The 21,922-nt window shown below is 40.0% G+C and overlaps 1 protein-coding gene across 2 annotated transcripts in view; it reads left to right on the top strand.

The window, feature by feature from the left end:
• The window catches only part of inpp5a (inositol polyphosphate-5-phosphatase A), a 210,264-nt gene that overhangs the window by 137,673 nt on the left and 50,669 nt on the right, over positions 1 to 21,922 (top strand). For both annotated transcript variants that reach the window (XM_030155633.1, XM_030155634.1), the window contains exon 9: positions 8,339 to 8,423. In XM_030155633.1, coding sequence (XP_030011493.1) covers positions 8,339 to 8,423 — 85 coding nt within the window. The remainder of the gene's footprint in view (positions 1 to 8,338; positions 8,424 to 21,922) is intronic.

Below are 21,922 nucleotides of genomic sequence, written 5' to 3'. Positions count from 1 at the left end.
TGAATTTACTCTGAGCTTTGATTAACATCTATACGATCAGTGAATTAAATATAGGAAAATGTATGATTTACACTGGAAAATACTCAAACTAAAGAGGATAATATTACAATAAATGGTAATAAATTACTTAAGAAAGGTTAAATATAGAGGAAAAAATCATTTGGGAATGGACACAAATGTCACACTGAGTCCTTATGGGTTAAAACCTCACATGGAGCCACCAACCTTTTATCACAGTTTAATTTTTCATGACAGTAATGGGGTAAATCATGGCTCAGGACGTACTCTGTCATTTTGATGAAAAAAATGAAGTTTTAAATGATTGTATTGTAAGTCTGTCTTAGTATTTAGAACTTCCATAAAAACAACAATAATTTACTCACCCGAGAAAGCAATGGAGGTTTAAGGGGCTATAAAACAATATGTGCATATATTACAAGTTTTACAATGAATAGTAAAGCCTGAATTCACTTGATGCAACATAAGAAATGATAAAAAACTATAATCATCAGGAAAAACTTGTTTTTCCAGTGCTGTCCCTCTAGAGTGAACCATGTATGAAGGTACTTATAAAAATTAACTCCCTTTATTATCCCTGTAGAGAAATCTGATCTTCATTTAATCCACTGTAATATGCACATATTATTAGCATTAGCAATTAGCATTAGCACTTAGCACTTAGGAGCTGTAGGTTAGGGTTAGGGCTGCTCCTTCTTATGTCCATTGTGTTGCAGGGGACATTATTGGACCAGTGTTCCCCTTAAACTAAGAGCCCAGAAATTACAAACTAAACATCACTCTAATGAGAGACTTTCATGTTTTTAGCAGCGGTTGAAGTGGAGGGGGACGTGATATTGCCAATCATACACCAAACCTTAAAGACATATCTTAAAGGGGTCATATTTATCTAAACCCACTTTTATTAGTCTTTGTTTCAGTTGTTTGTGTATTTGGACCCTAATAATTCATAAAGTTTGAATTTGAACCCTCCAGGTGCTGCAAAGCCATCTTTATATTAATTCCAGCAAAAATCGAGTGGATTTTTACAGCCCGTTTCAATTCCTGCTTAATTTGTTACGCTTTATAACTAGTTATGTCCCGACATTTGAACATATAAGGTCAAGACTTCCAATGAACATTTCTCAGAGTATGGCATAACTGTTTATCAGCAACAGCGGTTGTAGTAAAAACTGAAAATATGTCCAAACTTCGAGCCGATTACGAGAATTTTCAGTTGTTGGTTGTATTAACGAACACAATTGGCTGAACGAGACAGCCAACATCCTAGAGGGAGTAGGGCATGAAGTGGCTAATTTTCAATTTAAAGGGCCAGTGCTCAAAACAACCTTTCTGGCGTCATTAGTCAGAAATAGGGTTGAAGATGGACCTGTGGATTTTAATTAATGAAGAATTCAGACCTAAGCAGAGCATTTACAGTTTATGTAGATCACAGGGAAATGTTTGAAAATGCATAATTCCATTTAAATAAGGAAACTATCACTCCTTTAAGAATAATCGTTTTTTCCCAACCAGATTTGTTCATCTATAATTTGGAGCTTGCATTCTCTTGGCAGTTCATAAACCAGATGAAACATGCATGAATGACAGCAATTGTCTGTCTTATATCAAGTGATTATGTACTTAATGTCCTGCTGTCCAAATCAGGTTACTTTAGCAACCAGATTTGCTACATTGCTTGACAATCCAGCTATGACTTGGTACATAAAATGTAATGAATATACAACAGAGACAGTAAAAGATGCATTCCACAATGGAACAATACTGACAATTATTCTCTACTGTTACACTGTACATGGTAATACATAGTTCAACTCTAATTGACACAGTAATGTCTTTCAAGAAATGACCTCATAATACTGAAACAAGTTGAATTTATGGCTTGATAGTGAAAACTCTGAAAGTATATTAGAGTGTATTGGGCTGTTGAATTTCAGCTTTGTTTGTTTTTATTCTTTTAGATTTATAGGTAATAACTTGGACAGCTTTTTAGATCCATAAAGCAAAGTGGATATCTAGTACACACGTCAGACATACTGATGAAAGGCTCTCACGTCCACCTTAAATAGTCTCCTATTGCGCTCCACCTTTATTCTTCTCCCTCTCGGGTTTGTGTGCACAGAGCTGCTGTCTTGAACTGACTTATTCTCTAACCTCTGTGTGACCGCGGCCACATCCTTGCACTCCCTCAGCACCCATCACCGCTGAGTGGTGTTCTTGGTGGGGTGGGCGTTGCAGAGGAGCTGGGATACTAACAGGGAGACGAGGGGAAGGCCGTTCCGCGGTGTCAAAGGTCCTGTCAGGGTCCACCCCCGGTCCATTCAGAAAGACGTCACCCAGCACATTCTTCACAATGTTAACATTCTCCCAAATTCTCAACATTTACTTACAATGGGCGACTGCGCTCAGCCCAGCTATTGTGTGCAAAGTTGAATCTGACTGGCCAACTTATGGTAAGTCATCTTGTCAATATAATCATGACATGGCCCCCAGTTGCACCCTCATAATCCCATATAGACTGTCTATTATGGCTCAGTTTAGCTGTCAGTCACAGTGTATAATCTGACACGGAGTCAGCAAGGGATTGAGGCCAGACTGAAGGAAAAACATTGAAAAACAGGTGACTTTTTAAGTGTGTTTTTGAGGTTTACATGTGCATTTTCTTTTGGATTGAGGCACCATTACTGGAAGATCATTTTCACAGTGTCTCTACACACTTTTCTGCACATTTGTTCACTTTTTGTGTGTGAGTGAGAGAGGTAGAATCCAATGGAGAGAATGTGCTGTGGTTGCTTTGTGCTGGCGGTTTAAGGAGCCTGGGAGCAGAGTCAGGGGCCATGTTATAAATTAGCGTCTGACCCCTGTCTTTGTGTGGCCCTTAGGAAGGCCTGACGAAGGCCCCAGCCCAAACCACAGTGAGAACGGCCCCTGTGAAGAGCCTCTTTCAGGGTGTCACTGCGCGATGAATTGGCCAGGAGAAAGCATGTTTATAGACTGTGTAAAGGAGTGCGTCTTTGTGGGAGAATGTCACTGACACTGTTACAGTTTGCCTGAATGAACTGTGATGACGAGGCTAATGGGGCCCCCAGCGAGGGTGAGGGTCAGCCAGGGGGGCCCCACAAGCTCGGGACCCCCCACTTTCAGGCCCCTTTTCACGCCCAGTAGCTGTAGCTAATGTTGCAATTCTTCGTTCGCCCCACAAAGGCCAAGGAAAAAGTCAACTTTCACACCAGTGGGTCACCATGAGTGCTTTAGGAAATGATCGTGTAAACAGAGTGTTACCTTCTGACCTGTGGCTGATACCTTCGATCGGCAGACAAAACAGCCAGGCTGCGGGTATTAGACATGGCTGTTAGTGGGATAAAGCTACAGGATGTCGACGGAAAAAGACCTTTAAGATCTGCAGAAACACACATACACTTTCTTTCTCCTTTCTGTCTGTCACTATTCCCACTTATCCCCCTTCCACCTCCTTTTTTTTTTTTTTCACCCCTGGGTTTCTCATCCTCTCCTTCACATCTCAACTTTTTTAATCTATTTGCGTCATCGTGTGATCTCTACATCTTCAGATTAGCGAAGCAAATTAAGAGTTCATTTTCCTTGAAGGCAGCAGCATTAGCACAAGGAATATGTGAGTTCCCACGCTTATAACAACTGAGTTGACACTTGTGTACAGCCGTTTTACTGCCCTCCATTCAGGACAACAGGATAAACTGGCCACTAACCCTGTTTGAATAGAACTGAGTCTCTTAGCACCAGGATGCTAGGTCATTAAAGACATCAGTCGCACTTTGACCTTATTAATGAGTCACTGCACACACACAGACACGTACACATAGACTTTAATAATATTAGCCTGTGATCACTGGTGCAATTTAATTAGCTTACAGCCTCATCTAAAGTAGTGCCAGTTTGTATGCCTGTAGGTTAATAAAGTTCTACTATGAGATATGAGAATGTTATTCAGGATCAGTCTGATGTTTTTCATGACTGTCTGTATTCTAAAGAGCTAAATTATGCGCAACAGCATGTCAACAATTTGTCAAACAACTGGATTTATTGTAAAAATATAAATTACATTGTTTCTAGATATTAGTTACATTAATCTACATTGATATGAAATGATCTGCCCCAGAGATAAAATGTGCTAAATATTACATACTTGGATAAAAATTAGAAACCAATTGACAGAAGTGCTGGTTGGCTAATGTTATTGCATACAGTACATTGAGTTGTGTACATTTATACAGTCGCGGAAAAAATTACTACACCATCAAAAGTCATCATAAACAAAGGTTATACAAGCAAGTACTAGGTCGTGTGTGTATCATGTGGCTAAAACAGACAGAAAAGAAAACATGGAATGCCTAAAAGCACTGTTTTTGGCAGTACAGTGCCATAGCTATTGATGTAAGAACTGAAGTGATTTTGGTTATTATCAAGAAAACCATGGAAAATGGATAGATATCAGCTCTTAAATTCAACTCTTATGAGCTTTTTTTGTTGTTATCATTAGATTTGTTGAAACAAATGTACCTTTAGTTGTACCAGGCATTAAAAAGAACAAGAAATTGAAGAAAACAGGGGTGGGCTAATAATTTTTTCCACAACTGTATAATAAATGTATAAGTGTTATCCTAAAACAGAATCTGGAAAGTGAAGTAGATCCAGTAGCTCAAGGACAACCATTTCTTTTGAGTATTACCTCTTCTCCCTTTCATTCATTGAATTTCGCTATGACCCTATTCTGTATCTTTAAAGTATTGCCAGCTAGCAATTTTGACTTAATTTTTCATAGTGACTCAAATTTGCTTAAATGTCACTACTTTTATTCTGGAAGCATTTTTCATCTGGACCAGTGACATCAGTCTCCTTTAATTCTAGTAATTGAAATCAACCCTGAAACACGGCATTCAACTCTAAATTTAGCCCATAAAGACCCAAACATTCACTGGCGACCAAAACCATCTGCTGATGTAAACTGTTTAATACCTGTTGATCCACTAATCCTATCGATACATGTAAATAATTGGTGTAAAATGCAGTTTATCGTCTTTTCATGGTCATCAGATATGACCCATTTAGACATTCAGAGGCTCTGTAGTGAACATAGAAACACCATCATCTTTGACAACATCAATTCACCAGTAAAGCCGATGGAGTTGGATCAATGACAGTGGATGGAGATAGTTGTTTTGCTGAAAAAGTCACTTTTTCTTCAGTTTTCTCTGATTTGATGTAATAATCTTTGAATTTCCTGAGTTACCATGAGCATCTAAATTAAGTATAGAAAATTAAATATAGGAAAATACATGATTTACAGTGAAAATTGCAAAATACAGACGATAATATAATAATAAATAGTGATAAATCACTAAGGAAAGGGTAAATGGAGAGGAAAAATTCATTTGGGAACTGCCACAAAATTAGCCCTGGCTCTTTATGTGTTAAGACAATAGCAGACCTTGTGTTTACCCTTTATCTACTGTCATAAACCAGTGGATTCAGGTTAATGGTATTCATGTTGTCCACACACTGATGCACCCCCACTGTAAACTGTAACTTATATATAATGATTAGAGGTTATATTTTCATTACCTATGATGGTTTTATTTGAAAACAAGTATTTCCTGCACCTATGAAGCCCAGTCATCAGCTGCTGATGTCCTTGAATGTCCCTTCTCACTTCCTAAAGTCCTGGATCTAGAGAGCTCTGGTATTTGGCCCCTTATGTTGTTCATTATTGAGCTTTTTAAGTTTCTTTACCAATGCTTTTGTGTCAGTACAGTTGGAGACCTTGCTGCTGTCAGACTGGAGGAGTTTGTCTCTTGGCTTTTCGTTGAGAAGTTTTGATTGGGTGACTTTCTGGTGTAGGATTCTTTAAGTTAAAAATTGTCTGCACTTCTGTTGGTATCTTTTAGGTTTTGGCTGGTGAACAAAAGGGCAAAATGTTAGACATTTTAATGGACACTTATCATTACTTTTGAGCAAAAATAATGAATAGATCCATAAAGCTGAAGCCCTCATGTAGACCAAGATGAGTAATCATATCCGTCATTTTGATTTTGGATGTTTGATATTTTAGAGATTAAACTGTGGACTCTGTTCCAAAATCACGGTGACCGCTCCTCATAAATATATGGAAAAGAGATTTAGACTGTTTAATATAATGGGATGTCAAGCTTACACAGTCTATTTAATATAATAGCTGAATGCCCCGCCTCTTACACTCCAATCCCCTTCGCCTCCCTGCCCTTCTATCTCTCTGAAGAAGTGGCCATGCTTTACGACAGCCGGTCAGAGCCGAGACCCACCACCAAGAAGAGGCTTCTGTTTTTACGGCCCCATAAATATATTGTTATCTGGGCCTGGGAAGTCCACCGTGAGATTTATCCGCGCGATTAGCAGAGATGGCGAGCCAAGCATCCTGAATCATTAATTACACAAGTCCACCTTAATTTCCTATCTCTGCTCTGTAGAAGAGCCACTTTTAAGTAGGTGATGAGGCGTAGGAGTTAATTATATGTCGCTTAGGTGCGTTTTTTAAAGGAATGCTGGCGCTGTGGCGAGGTTCTGGAGATTTGGATGTAGTCCATGACAGTTAGGATCTATACTCTATGAATCCATCGATGCTATACTCTCAGGTTTAATATTGCATTGCAGGGCATTAAAGACATTAGCAAGACAAGAGACATTGAAATGTTCCGGATTAAAATACCCTTAGGAGACATCAAACGAACACAAACAAGAGGCACTTTGGTTTGGGTCCAGTTTAAGCAGAGCTCGCAGCAGAATGGTTGGATGGAGTTCTTTAATGCTGCTTCTGGACATCTTTTTAAAACTTTTTTAATGTTTAATGTCAAGTCTACATAAAAGCCAGTTTATATGATCCCAACAAGAACTATTACAGGACAGTATTAGATTTGTGTCTTTGTGGTTTAGGGAGAGTTCGCTGTCTTTTGATCGTTTCAGCAAAGTGAATTTTCCATCAAGGATACATTATTAAAGGAATACACTGATTAATTGAATTGCGGTGTCAGCTGAGTATTAATAGTTTGATTGAAAGCATGTTTACTTCAAAGCTAAAATGTGTTCACAAGAGGCAAATACAGCTGAATAAGACAGGAGACGCAGAAGAGAATCAGGATTTGGGTCTGGGAAGATGAGTGCATGGTAGAAAGATAATCTGTTACCCCTGATCCTAAGGTTTTCTTTTAATATCGTATGAAGACAATCTAGATATTAGATGTAAAAAATATATTTTGTGCATGTAGTTTATTGTCTTTATATGTTTTCAAGGATTCTTAAAAACTGTACTGCGCTTCAAGCTTCATGCATACTTGCTAATATATTTTTTTTATCTGCCTCATCTTTGTATCTATTAATCTGTAAGTAAAAGTACCAATAGCACAGTATAAAAATACTCCACTACATGGAAAAGTTCTTTAGAAAAAGTACTATCAGCAGAATGTTAGTGTCAATATAAAATGTCCACTGTGTTTTAATATTATGTAATTGGATTAATATGTGTTGTGATTAATAATGTGTCATATTTCACTGCTGTACATGTTAATGTTGAGGTCATGTGAGCTACTTTTATGTACTGTTGGCTTGTTTAATCAGCAATGTATCAGTTTTTATTTAGTTTGAGGAGAACTTTCTGAACTCATAAAGGAACACTTTGACTTTCACTTTATTAGTTGAGAGGAAAATGATGAAAAACCTTTAGGTGGAAATACAAAAACTGCCAGACAAATGTTGCGGAGTACAAAAACCCCCCTCTTTTTTTGTTCAGTGGAGTAGATGATTAAGTGGCATAAAAAAGTACAGTGTTTGTAATTTGTCCAATTTTACATACCTGCAACAGAACTGTTACATAAGTAATATAAGATTACAATCAAGATCCTTCATTGCACCACAATTTAGGGATTCTATCTATGCTGTATTCACGCAATCCAATTAAAAGACAGTCAGTACATTAAGGAGGGCAAAGTGAGACAAAATACAACAAACAAGTCACAGGTACTTTAAAACCTAAAATTACACAGAATAATATGCAATGTAATTATACACTATAAAAATACAGAAACACCCCCCAAAGATATCAACCTATTTCCAATGAAAACATTCAGTAAGGATGATATCCCTTATGTCAGAGTGTGCAGACCAGCAGGTGGTGCTGTGGGCCTCATCATCTAAATACCCTGAGGTCAGAGGAATCACTAGATTACAGTTTAAGAACCCTTTAACAACTGCTGGTAATCTGTTTGATTTACCTGGGGGTGATATGAGGTTTTTCTTTCTTACTCATGTTTTACAGGATCACGGACCAGCGGTATGAGAAGTTGCCGTATTTCGTGTTTGGGGACTTTAACTTCAGGTTGGATTCGAAGCAGGTTATTGAGGTGAGTGTGGAAAGATTAAATGTAAAGATTATTTGTGGTGAACTGGTAACGTATGCCCAGTATGTATGCTTATACACTCCACCTGTGGTTATCTACTATCAAGCTAAATTTAATAAACTGTATTGTGAGAGAGAGAGAGTGTGTGTGAGCGCGAGAGAGAGAGAGACTGCAATATAGTAAAAGTGGTTTTAGTAGCCCACTGTCTCTTAAGAGTTATGACTCATTAAACGCTTCACTGTGGCTGGCCCAGCTGTGTTTGCCAACTGAGCCTCCAAGTGCATTGTTATGTTATGGTGCCATTCACTGCTCTTTCTCTCTCCCTTCCTCTCCTGTTCCCCCCTCCCCTCTTTCTTCCTCCTCCCCCCTCCTTCTCTGGGTGCAAATGAAGCGCTTGTGAGCCAAGGTAGTGCAGTCATTCAGCATTCTCCACCAGGAGACAAGGGGGGTTAGCGGCATAACAAGTCATAAAGGCCCACCGCAGACAGTGGTGTCCTATGATAACAGAGTAGGAGAGCCACTTGTTGGCCGCTCCTCTGCCTCCTCTCGACGAACACAATGGCTCTCGAATCAGTGGGCCTGTTCAAGGTGTGGGCATTGTTCATTTCAACCAGACCCCCCATTCACAGCAGAAGGGAAGAGGAGGGAAGGCATTATGAATGGACGGGTTTTGCTTAAATGACTTAGGAAGGACTGCGCTCTGTGTGGGACAATACGCATAAAGCAGGTGTAGTTGAGTCATCCGACCAGTAGGAGGGCGGTAAATCACCATCAGCTGTCGTTGGAGCTCACTGGGATCACATGTTTCTACTCAGCGATCTATCAGCAGCATTGATTGATTTCCACAAAGTTTGTGCAGTACATTTGATTTTGGTGCTCTAATTAGATCACATTAAGCTGCTGATCATGTGAACATCTGTTGCTTTGGAGATAATAAATCTAGGTACAGAATCCACAACAGCAGATGTGCAAACACTGGGGCTATTGAGAAGTCAGCTATTGCATTTAAATGTCACCTGGTAAACATTTAGGTTGCTTCGGTGACTTTATCTGAATGATGGGTTGTTTTATACCTCGTCAGCTTCACTGTAACCAATGAAACAGTGTCCTTTACATTAAACTGTATGTAATGTTATTTATTCTCTAGCAGGTAGAATGGGTGCATTTAGATAAAAGGAAAGCATCAAATCAGATACAGTCAGCGGAGGGGATTTAGACGTGATTCGATCCTTACTGTTTATCCTCTGTGGCTAATCTAGATAACTCTCTCCTCATGTTTGCTGTTGTGTCCACGCTGCTCTGTGGTAGGTAAGCACTCACCCTCTGCGTGTCTCTACCACTGAAATGCTGTTTGAGTGCAGTAGAGGTCACGACCCCTTTTCCAGGGATGCGTTAGGCTTGCATCGGTGTGTGTCCATCTCTGCCCCCTCTCCCCTCGATGCAGCTCTTTTCTTATGCACCTCGACCCTCCATTCACATACACATTCACATCCAGAGTGAATACACACACAAATACACACACACAAACCAATTTGTTAGGCCAAATGAATCTGATTGATTCAACCCATTTAAAGGGGTGTGGTAGCAGTGCAGGGGGGCTTTTTAGACTTCCCCTCAGGAAGTTAGAGCTGTGGGCCATGCAATAAGGAGCTCACACACAGGACTACTACCGAGGTCCACAATCACAGACCTACAGACATGGAGCCACATTCCTGTAAAGTGTATGAGGTTTCTGGGCTGTTCCACTCTCAAACTGTCAAAAGTGTGAGGGATCTCATTGACATTTTGAGTCCTTTATCAACACCTTCCTGAAACATTTTGCCTGAGAGAATTCCCTTTACTTTAGTCTTATGAAGCCTAGGACAGATTTCCCAGGAGAATCTCTGAAGATTTGGAAGAAAGATGTACAAGCAAGTATACTGAGTTCTTTAAAATGCCTGAAATGACAAAGAAACACTACTTTAACATGTAATGTTTATTTACATGTAAGATTGTTTAAACTGGCACATAGAAATGAATATTTTAGACACCTGGTTTATTCATCAATCCTTTTCTTTCATTTTTGAGTCAAGGTTTGATTGGCAGATGTTGAACATACACTCCCTCCTCTAATAGCTCTAGCCACTTTGTCCTAGAGGTGCATTTTAGAGTCTTTTCAGCTGTCCATCATTTATTTATATCACTCCATTCTCTTAAAAGAGTTGTGATTTTCCGTAATGTTCTGTCACAGGTTTGATTTTCGGAAGCTCAAAGCTGTAGACACTTGAGTTACTATGTGCAATGCATTTCTTGATAATGATGCCAGTAAATGTTGTCTACAGAGTCATAAGTGATTCTGTTTTGAGAGAAGGCATCACATTTATTATTTGACAATTTCTTCATGTGCTTTCTGTAAAGGAACAGCCTGGAAGACGTTCAATTTAGGCAACAGCCCCTTAAGTGCCTTGGCTGTGAATAAAGTGAAAAATAATAAATAAACAGCCTCTAATAAACAATACTACACAACTTAATTTTGGCATTGTCAAGGTATTGTCATCCATTACAGACAGACAGACAGACAGACAGACAGACAGACAGACAGACAGATAGATAGATAGATAGATAGATAGATAGATAGATAGATAGATAGATAGATAGATAGATAGATAGATAGATAGATAGATAGATAGGTAGATAGGTAGATTTGATTGATTGATTGATTGATTTACTTTATTAATCCCCAAGGGGAAATTCAAAATATGGTCACCATTCCACAGAAACAGTCATACCACATCAACAATAAATAAATAAATACAGAGTGTAAATAGCTAAAAAAATAAGGTGGATTAAAAAGAAAGTAGAATTAAAAGGCAAAGTGTGTATTGCAGCCTCTTCTCACTTTACTTCACCTAGGTGACATAAATGAAGTCTGTGGGGGTTTAGTTTGGGTAAAGATTGGGATTTGACCACACACACATGCATGTAGACTTTTTTTCCCTCCAGCTTAATGATGGGTCCTCAAACATACTGACCATTTAATGGGGACAACAGAAAAGACTGATGATGTCATCTGTGCAAAGCACGTCGTTAAAGGGGCAGCACTGCAGCATATAAACCCGTCCAGCATGGTGGTCAACCTGTCTGATTTAACAGTGACCTGGGTGTTAGCAGCAGAGAGAGCTGTGATGTCACCATAAACAAATGGGTTGCAACCTTGGCGCGCGATGTAACTCACAGCTGGGAGGCCGTTTTAAGCCCTTTAATGACAATTAATGTCAACAGGACAATTAGTGCACAGTCCACTGAAGTGCTTAACTGTAGATGGGCTGGTGGTGGATCGATCGTCCATACTTATCTGAAGATTGATTCAGACACAGAGAGGCTGGCTCTCATTCTTATTGAGTCTCATTTCTTTCGTTTCTCCCTCTACTTTCAGCGCAGTTGCCAGAATAAAATGTTGCCATTGTATATTTCGGCAAATCACAGATACACATAATTTCGACAATTTTGAACCAAAAACAGGTTTCATGTCAGCATTTCTAGAAGTATGATGCTTCTGAACTGTGCCTCTCCGAAAAATGTATGCATTTTGATGTTTATATTTAGGAATTCTAGAAACTAGGAAAGTTTAGGGAAACATACCAGGGCTTGGTTTGATACAGATAAAAATCCATAAAGATGTGAATAAAAAAATAAACAGCTTGATCTGTTTAGTAAGGTTTAGACCAAACCATGCTTTTATTCTAACCCTAACATATCTCTTCATTGCTTGACCCTAAAAAGACAAAAGATTGCCATGCAACTTCCACTCTCTGGTTCCAAAGTCCTGGATTTTGTAAATCCACCATCCACCCAAACCACCTCTACCTACTGAAGAAAGGCAAAAGGGAGCACATCTGTAAATAACAAATTAAATAGAGATTATACATGTGTGTGATTGAGCTGCAACTTTCTCATAAGAATTTTACACATACATCACAAGAGGGAGATGATAATTTTTCTATGTTAAAGAGGCCAAATAATTGCAAAATTATACTAGTTGCATTTTGATTTGGGTACACATTGGGATCCCCCATCCCCACTTTCAGAGCCACTGAACCGGAAAATACTCCAGTACATTTCTCTACCCCTGCATGCTACACCACCTCTCTTCTTCTCTGTCTCTGTTCTATTGTGGGTGACTAGACTGTGGACAACCAGTGTCCACTCCCCTGTCACCCATCCTGCCTTTGGGGTGGGTGGGTGGGATGTATCCATGTGTGTACAGAAAAGAAGGTGGGTTTGGAAGGGGGTTGGATGTTATTGTCACAGGGCAAATTCCAGGTGGCAAATTCCTGGCATGCTTGCGCGGCAGGATCAGTAACCAAAGGCCTGCAACTGCCCCCCTTCGGCCCAGCCCGGGCAACCCCATTAATTGTGTCCGACAGAGGGAATTGGTTTCAATTGACCCCCATTCAGCGGTCCTTTGACTGGCAGACAAAAGACACAGCCACGTGGAGACTAATGCTGGAGCTGAGCAGCCTGGAGGTGGTCCGGTCCCCACCAGCCTTCTCTGTCATCTCCCATGGGTCTGATCATGCGTTTCATCGGTGCTGATAAAACAGGAAACTGCAAATGAAGGGTTTTGAAGGTTTTGTCTGGTGACTCAGATACTTCACAGTCCACTTGTAATGTCCTGCTTGTGATTTTCTTTTTGTCCTTCATCAAACACTCATGTTAACACTACTTTCAGCGCAGCAGAGATGAACTGATTAGAAATGCAGCATACTACCACAAAACAGAGGTCCATGACAATAAAAGCCAATTAATTTGTATGAAGAACCTGAGCCTGGATGGTCAAGGTGTTGAGAAAGGCCATAAGAGTCCTGTCAGATCCTATATATAATCTTCATATTGGATGTTGATAGGTGAGGTCTAACTAAAAAGATATTTAGCCAAATTTGTGGGCAGGGGTGTCCACCTATTAAATCCATGCCACATAATGTGCTGGTCACAGTGAAGCACTTAATCTGTTCTTGGTCTTTCTGGACTTGTTAACATTAATACACAAGCATGTTTTAAAGTGTCAGGAATTTGGTACTATTGCCTTCATCAGTGAGGTTATGTTTTATTTATTTATTTTACCTTTATTTAACCAGGAAGTACCATTGAGATTAGGAATATCTTTTGCAAGGGAGACCTGGCCAAGGTAGCAAGCATACAAAGTCCAAACAACATAAAACCCATACATGATACACAATTAACAATAAAACACAATAACAACTATTCAACCAAATCAAGTAAAACGGTGGCATTTCTCCTTTACTGCATTCTCCATGATACTTTTAAAATCATTAACAGAAATGAGTGTATGTATCTCTGTTCATTTGTCCAAGTGTCAGCAAAGTTCAAGATGTTTCAGGAAAATTAGTTGTGCTGAAGGGTGTGTGAGAAGGACTGAACTACTAAATTTTGGTGCAGACCCAGCAAAAGATGTTGTTCCTGAAATGGTTTTTCATTTTTTGTTGTATAAACAAGGTGTTGAATTAAATACAATTACAGGACTGTGGACCCTTGTACAGTTGAAGAGAATTTCTTAGTTTTATCTTTGGGTTGTCCTGTGAAATTGGGATGGCAGCTTCTCACCAAATTATCTAATATAACTGTATGAATTTGCTAGTAGGTAGTTTTAACATTGTCATAACGGGATGAATATGTGAAGCAATTCAAACATATATGAGAAATTACTACTTATCTACATAATCAACAGATTATATTAAACATAACTGACTTCCTTTTCCATATCTGTTGTGTACTGTATACTGTAAAAGTTACTACAGCTAATGTTTGATGGGATCCAGTTCAGTACCTCCTGATAGGGAATTGGCATCTGCATGTCATGAAAATCAAACGAACACATTATAAACTTTAGTTCCTTTTGAGTCACATTGTAGGATTTTTATTTCTCTTATAAAGACATTCATTAGACTCATTTTCTACTCATGTCACTCTTTAACTATGTGATGAAGGAAATACGTTCTCAGCAAAGAACAGCTCTGTGGGTAGATGTGGGCAAGCACCCAGGCAGGATGTCAAATCTGTTGGACTTCCAGAAACCCAGCTGTATCACGTGAATGTAAAAAAAAAAAAAAAAAAAAAAGTACTCAAAGCCTTATTTCCTTCTACACCTATAGAAAAAGATGGACTAATGATAGGACCCCTATAAAAATCCATAAGATAATCCCATTATGAAACCATGTTAATGCAACAGCTGAGCGGTGATGGTTTCCAGCATCACACAGGGAGCTCAGATCATCCCTGTTGGCAGATTCACACCTACAGTAAACACCCTTTAACATGGGTCCAGGCTTCAGTCAGAACTGATAGGTCTATGGCGCTGTGTGTGTGATGGTGTGTGTCCCCAGAGGTGGCCGGTGGCCGTGAATCAGCCGTGTCGATGACAGGCTTAGGGCTCTGTGCCTGGACTCCCTAGTATATTTAAAATCCCTCCTAATTAAACTTAATAGAATGTAAATTTAATATCTGCAGAGATTGTGTGCTGCTGGCCGGCCTGCTCCAATTTAAGGATTGATAGAGGCCAGCAGGAAGGTTAATTGCTGACTTGATCTACTGTCCCCGTGACATGGCGTTGGGCTGTTTTAATTGGGCCTGATCTGCTGCTACATGGACAGATTTCATTAGGCTCGCCGGCCTCTTACTGACTGCAGAGGTTTGGATAAGCGCCCCCTGTCTGCGTCTGCAGGAAGCGCAGAGGGCTGCACCAGGCATCAATCTTCCACCCTTTGTCCTGTGTCCTTTCTCTCGCTTGAGCAGCATGAAATTAAAGGTGGGGCCCTAGACTAGCCCCACTCCTAATGAATGCTGTAAAATGCTCAGTAATGACAGGCCAGCGTGATAGATCATTCATTTTTCACGCGGAGAAGTCGCTCAATGTGCACGCTCGTGACAGTGGAGATAGAAATGGAGATACAAAGACATATTCAAGACAAATCCTTTTATGAATGCCATTTTTCTTGTGTTTATTGCCGCATGTATATATAGGCTTTTATACATCAGGCAGGGGACAGTTTTAAGTGTATACATGATACCTGCAGATAAAAATGGGCTCAGTAGTCAAAACCAACAAGAGTTCATCACATAGTTGATGGCCATTGTCCTGGCTGCTGAACCCAAGCTGGCTCAATAATTTACCCCAGTAAAAGGTAAACAGTTTTCCCTTTTTAGCCCAATTTTTGACTAGCATGTGTGTATCAGGCCAGCTATAAATCAAAAGGCGGCCAGTGTAATTAAGTGTACACTACATTAGTCAGGCTAATTAATTTTGGGGGCCATCCATCCATTAACCAGTGGGCCAGCACTGATTGGGCCTCTGTTCTGTGGAACCTCTGACACCAGGGACTGTGACCCTCCTTGGCTGCCTGCAGATTTTCTGATAAACTCGTGCATTTACACTCAGTCACAGATGTATACACATGTCAGCCTTTATGCATTTAATTACATTTACCAAAAAAAAAAAGGACTCTTAATTGCAATAAATTTAATTTTAATGCAATATTACTCAAAGGCAGTTTTAACCACTCCTCACCTTCTTTACTTTGTCAGTTCTGTGACATTTAACCTATTGAGTGAAGATGCTAGAAGTGCTATGTTTCACTGTTTTATTGCCACGTCTCTGAATTGTATTTACCAATCCTTAACATGACTGGTCATAGCCTATTAAAACAGTTTACCTTTCTGTGGAAGATAACCTATCTGACACTAATGCCATAAACTCCACCCATTTACTGCACCAGACATGCTAAAACAAAGCTATTTGCACCTAGTATTTAACCCATGTCTGTTTATAGCCTCAAAGGTGAAGGCTGTGATGGAGATGTTTCCTTACAATACAATAAAGGCATATTATCTGCCTGGAGAAGTCCAATCTATCACAATAAGGGCCCATTATATCACAGATAACCCATCTGGATATAGAGGGAGACTATTCCCTCTAGACAACAGTGCCTTTTCTCTCTCTCTCTCCTCTCTGTTTGCTTTCGACCCTAATGAATACAGCGCTGAAGACACAGAGGAAAAAAGAGTTCAGTTATGAGGGCGTAACTTGAGAGATGCAGCTTTGATGGGAGCGCTGTCCATATAATTAAAACGCTGGCAAATGAAGAACAAGCAGTGGCTTCTGTTGGTCCTGCTCATTAACAACAGGCCGTTTGAGCCCGGCGCCAGCCATGCTACCGCCATTGTGTTCTTGGCAGCTGGGAACACCGTGCCAACGGTGGGATGGCGTGACCAACCAAGCCAAGGATGAGCGCAGAGCCTGGCACTAACAGCGCCTGGGAGGGCATGTTGCCTGGTAGGCCCCTGGGGTTGGCCCCGGTCAGGGATGTAACCTGAGTTACCCCTTAATCCTTCACTCTTTGCTGTCTACTCCAGCTGGGTCCAATGTTAGGAATTCTCTTTTGGCTTACTGCACCACTTGATAATTTCCCTCCTGTTATATGTGCAGGAGTTTTTTTTTTCTTTGTGTAAATTTTCAGTTTGACTTTTGTTTCCATTTTAGTTCTGGTTTGTTTGGAGTTGATTTGTAGTTTTAATTTGCAGAATAGTCTAGTTCTACTTCAGCTTTTTGTTTAGTAATGAGGAAAGCCTCCGTTGTAGATGCTGAAAATAACACAATGAAAGAATGCATGACCCTAAATATTATCATTGTAGTCTTGTACACCACTAACTATTTACCACACAGACTTCACTAATTAGCATCTAGAGCTACAGCAAAGGCTAAACTGATTTTTACTGCACGTGTTAAAATAATTTTTCACGTCTAGTTTTAATTTCAGTCTTAGTTTTCAGTTAATGTATTAACTCTGGAATGTCCTGCAATCAAAACTTCATTCATAGTCTTTTCTTCTTTATTTACTGCCAGTAACCCACAGACCAAATCATTAGCCTTTATAAATCTGCTCTGAACCTAGGGAAATCACATTGGATGTTTTGTATGTCAGATAGCTCAATTCTCAGAAAAAGATCTTGGATTTCATAGGATCTATAAATCAGATTAAGGGCAGTTTAATGGTTTGATTCTCAATATGTTCCAACATACCCTAAAAGAAGCTGTTCTTCTGATGATGTTTCTTCTAAACAGATGCCAAGTATGTAAATGGTTTAGTAAAATAATGATCTAAATATATTATCGTGTTACTAACTGTCACATAGTTGTCATGATTATGCACGTAATATAAAGGTTCCAAATCAAATTAATGACTAATCTGATCAGTCTGGAAATTCAAGTGGATTCACCACTCCATCTACGTCTCTCTTATTTAATCCTCCACTTTTTCTAAGCAGTCTAATCTCTCTATAAATCATGAATAATCAACTTTGGCTTCCAGCTCAGTCTCCTACTTTTTGTCTGTTGGTTTGTTTTATTGATGGTTTGTCTTCTGTTGGTCTGAGTGTCTTTGAAAGCCACAAGCAGGAATAGCAACCAGCTAACAGTGATGCTATTATTTAGTCCAGATGAAATGTGGCATAAAGTGTGAAGGATAGGCATCTCTTTGTGCCTGGTACATGGTGTCCAACTTGTATGATGTCAGTCTATTTTTGACTAATGCAGTTCTCAGCCTTTGTGAAGCACATGCTCTTTGTGAAGCATGGATGAGCTGCCAAGATAGCACTCGCTGTCTCTAGGGGCTCTGCAGAAACATCCACACACCCCATCTCCATTACAATCATTATTCTAATATATCTGCGAGAAGTTCATTCATGGTTTTGACTCCCTGATGAAGGCCCACTGTCGAAATTTGTCAGAGTTTGTTTATAGGGTTTAATGTGACAACATGACACTACCATGGTAATAAAGGAAAATAATTATTAGAAAATTAATGTCAATGTGTCCTATCCAAATAGCAACTAAAAACACTCCCACCCTAGAAAATAATGAATACAGTATTAACTCACAGTTTGCTAAAGTGCAAGTAATTTGACTCTTTTACTTCATCAAAGCAACTTAGTACATTTGATTACTTTCTTAAAATGTTTTACACAGCTCCCCAAAATAGATGTGTCTGAAAAACATTAAAATTTAACAATATAATCCTCAGTGAGCTAGTTACCATCACACTTTTATTGAAACTCCAATTGAACTTGGAGTGAGATTAAGATGCTCTGATAAAGCATAGCCACAAACAAAAAACAAAATGTTGGTTGCTGCACTCAGAGTGTGACTATCATAGAAAATTATATTCGACATGTAAGATTTTCTAGAAAGAAATCTACAATTTTTGTTTGACCCCATTTGTATTTGGCAACATTTGATTAATAACTACAGTTTAATAATCTTATTAACTGTAACAAATTATAAATGCATTCATTTTGTAGTTGGATAATGCCATTTCATCAATATAGATACTCACCAATGCTGATTAACTGATGATAAAATATTGTTACAAAAGTCACCATGACAGCAGCGGTGATGTGAATATTAAAGCATGTTGGCCAACAGGTCTCCCAGTGTGAGTCTTTACTGTCAGCAGCAGAGTGATGCTCTTACAGAATGCCTCATTGTAACACAGCTGTAAAGCCACTGTTGGCACCGTGGGCTTTTAAACAACTCTGCCCACCGACATTAAAAGTCACTAGGCTCCATTCACATCCACACACAAATATCCCATCATATTTAAGAGGGCCCATTAAGAGCCACATTGAGAATTCATGGGGCTTTCTCTCACTCCCTCTTGTGTGATTTATCTGTGACGGCCATATTGCCGGGCCCTTTCAGAAGGAGTGGCTCCAGTTTTTGTCTTAGAGGAGGCCCAAAACAATGCATTTCAGGCCCATTTCTCCTACAGGGCCTCCTCTTTCAGGGGGCAGAGAGAGCCAGGGCTGGCCTAACATCTGTTTGTGTCCAGAGCCAGGCGGGACCGGAGCACAGCGTGCCTCGGTGGTCCCCTTCTCCTCTCCCCGGGGGTCTTTGTTCCCGATTTCATGCTATCAGAGCGGCAGCATGTTTTCCTGCGCGGAGCTGTCAGGGGCATAAAAGGCCCTGAGTGGGGTCACATCAAGAGGGATGGGCATGAAAAATTGGTAAAATGTATCACAAAGCCCACCCACTAGATGGTTGCCTAGCGCCCTGCGCTGGGGTGTCAAGACCCCTCCTCCCCCCTGTACCTTCCTCTTTCCCTTTTCCTTGGCTGAATTACACCTCTCTCTCTCACCCTGGTGGACAAGCACATCATTTAGATGAAATGGTGCAAACAAATTAAAGGGTGGTGCTCCAAATGAATCAATGTGCTTTGTGTGTGGGGGGGGGGTTTGAGCCTCTCCAAGGTCTTCTCCTCCCAGTGCTCACTGGAAGGAGGACCTGTAGTCACCTGCCTGTCTGGAAAAGCCAATCAGATGCTTTGGTAACTGTTGCTGCAGAGACTGGCATTACGTAAGTGTTCAATGATTATTTAATTAAAATGCAAATTTTCAGCATGTGAATGAATTTCTGCTGCAGTGAGTACATGCATATTGAAGCATTTATCTACATATAGGGAAATGTTGGCATATATGTGTCATTTGTAAAGAGAGTAGGGCATTTGAATAATCTTATTTTAAAGTTTCACTTACACACACAGTACGATTACCTAAAGTACAATGAACCCAGGAGTCACCTATAACACTTCCTGTAGGAGTAGGAGTATAATTACTCCTATTCTAATTAAACACAAAAGCAGTGAGATGTTTTATCTGTGGGGGAAAATGGGATGAAGACCCAGTTTTTAGTTGAGAACTTATTTTTCACAGCATCAAGTTGGAGTTAAAAACAGTGAAAAAGGAATCAAACTTTGAATATACAGTTTTGTAGAAGAGCTTTTTTTTTTTTTTTTTTTTTTTTTACATTGACACTAATCCTCTTAAAATAAAAATAGTACCAGGAAAAAACAGTTTCCTTTTTTGTTTTTCCATAGTGTCAAATGTACAAAAACTGTATAGATAACAGTAATAATGCAAATTTAGTGTTTTATCAAGCATGCAATTAAAACTGTTACTAAATTCAGTCACTCATATTCTTAATACATATAATCCACATCTTCCTAATACTGTTGCTGACCGAGGTGCAGCATATTTTACACAGGACAGAATTGGAGTTTCATTAGTTGTTCGGTCCTGATCTTTATCGAACCCCAGATTAATGAACTCAACAGGATCTGCATTCCTATTGGACCAGCATCATCACTGATTGGGTCTTCGATATTCTCAAATTGACTCTGCAACAACAAATTACCTCACTGTCTGTTTCCTCTAATTGATTCCCAGCCTGAGAACTATGGAGGAAAAGGTAAATTAAATAAGAGAGCAGTGTATTTAGGTGCTTGGTAAGTGTTTCTTCTCACTCAATAGCTCCTCTGACTACGTTTAAATGCACTACAATGATTGCTTCACAGTTGGATGTGAATTTGTTTTCTCATTAACAGGATAAAAAGTCTAATGAGAATACATGAATGGCTGTAGGGCTGTAGGGCTGGTGGCAACTCCTTCACATCACAAACCTCCCTTTTGGAAAAACAGTAGCCCCAGCTCACCAACATTCAAATGAATGCCACATTAAGATGCTATTGAGCAATTTAAGCATGTATGGCCTCATTGAGAGGTTAAGAGAAGCAGTAGTGTTAAACAGTCTTGCAGACATCTGCCACGGCTGGTTTCAAAGTGCTGACTAAAAGTGGCAGGGGAGGTTTCTCAGATTAAATCTCTCATTAGGTTTTCTTTGTACAGGTGGCAGTAATGTGTCAAGAACCCTGTCTGAGACAATACCCTGCTCTTACTGGGACTAATACGCCTCAGGAGAACCCACCCTCCTTTTACTGCCACTACTTTACACAGAGACACAGTCACAATGAAGCATCTGGTGGCCTTTTCCTGTGTGTAGGGCTTTTCCCTGGCCATTGTGTCTGCTTGTGTGGAAGAGAAAGCAGCAAATAGATCAGAAGGCTTTTCTCTGCTTCAGATTGTACTAAAGTCTATGTTAAAGCTGTTTATTTCTGTTAGTATGGCTCTATACAAATATCATCTCCGAATATTTGCTCCAATCTCTGGGAGTTCGGGTGGGTGGGCGAGCAAGTCCGTGCCCGTGCATCTGTGTGTGTGTGTGTGTGTGTGTGTGTGTGTGTGTGTGTGTGTGTGTGTGTGTGTGTAAAAAACCCCCAGTTGCGGGAGGTCACAGGGGTCAAAGTGATGAATTTTTATAGGCCTGTTCCCTGTGTTTCAGCCCTGTCCCTTTCTCTGCGCGCTGCACTGCCTCTCAAAGACAACCATGCAGGGCAATTTGTCCTGCGGGGCCCTGCAGAATGGGCCAGCAGAGAAGTTAAATACCAGGGGGGAACACACACACACTCACACAAAACATACACATACATTCGCTTTCTCTCTCACGCGCACACACCCCTTCGTCCCGTTGTCCTGAATGATTTGTGGCCTGTCCATTATCCATTCCAAGGGGACAAATGCTTTTGGCCCATTTCTGAAGGTAAAGCCAGAATGGC

The sequence above is a fragment of the Sphaeramia orbicularis genome, chromosome 15 (genome assembly GCF_902148855.1).
Source record: "Sphaeramia orbicularis chromosome 15, fSphaOr1.1, whole genome shotgun sequence".
In the NCBI taxonomy this organism is placed as follows: domain Eukaryota; kingdom Metazoa; phylum Chordata; class Actinopteri; order Kurtiformes; family Apogonidae; genus Sphaeramia; species Sphaeramia orbicularis.
Note: the sequence above shows the minus strand (reverse complement) of the source record. Positions and strands in the feature narration are given on the sequence as shown.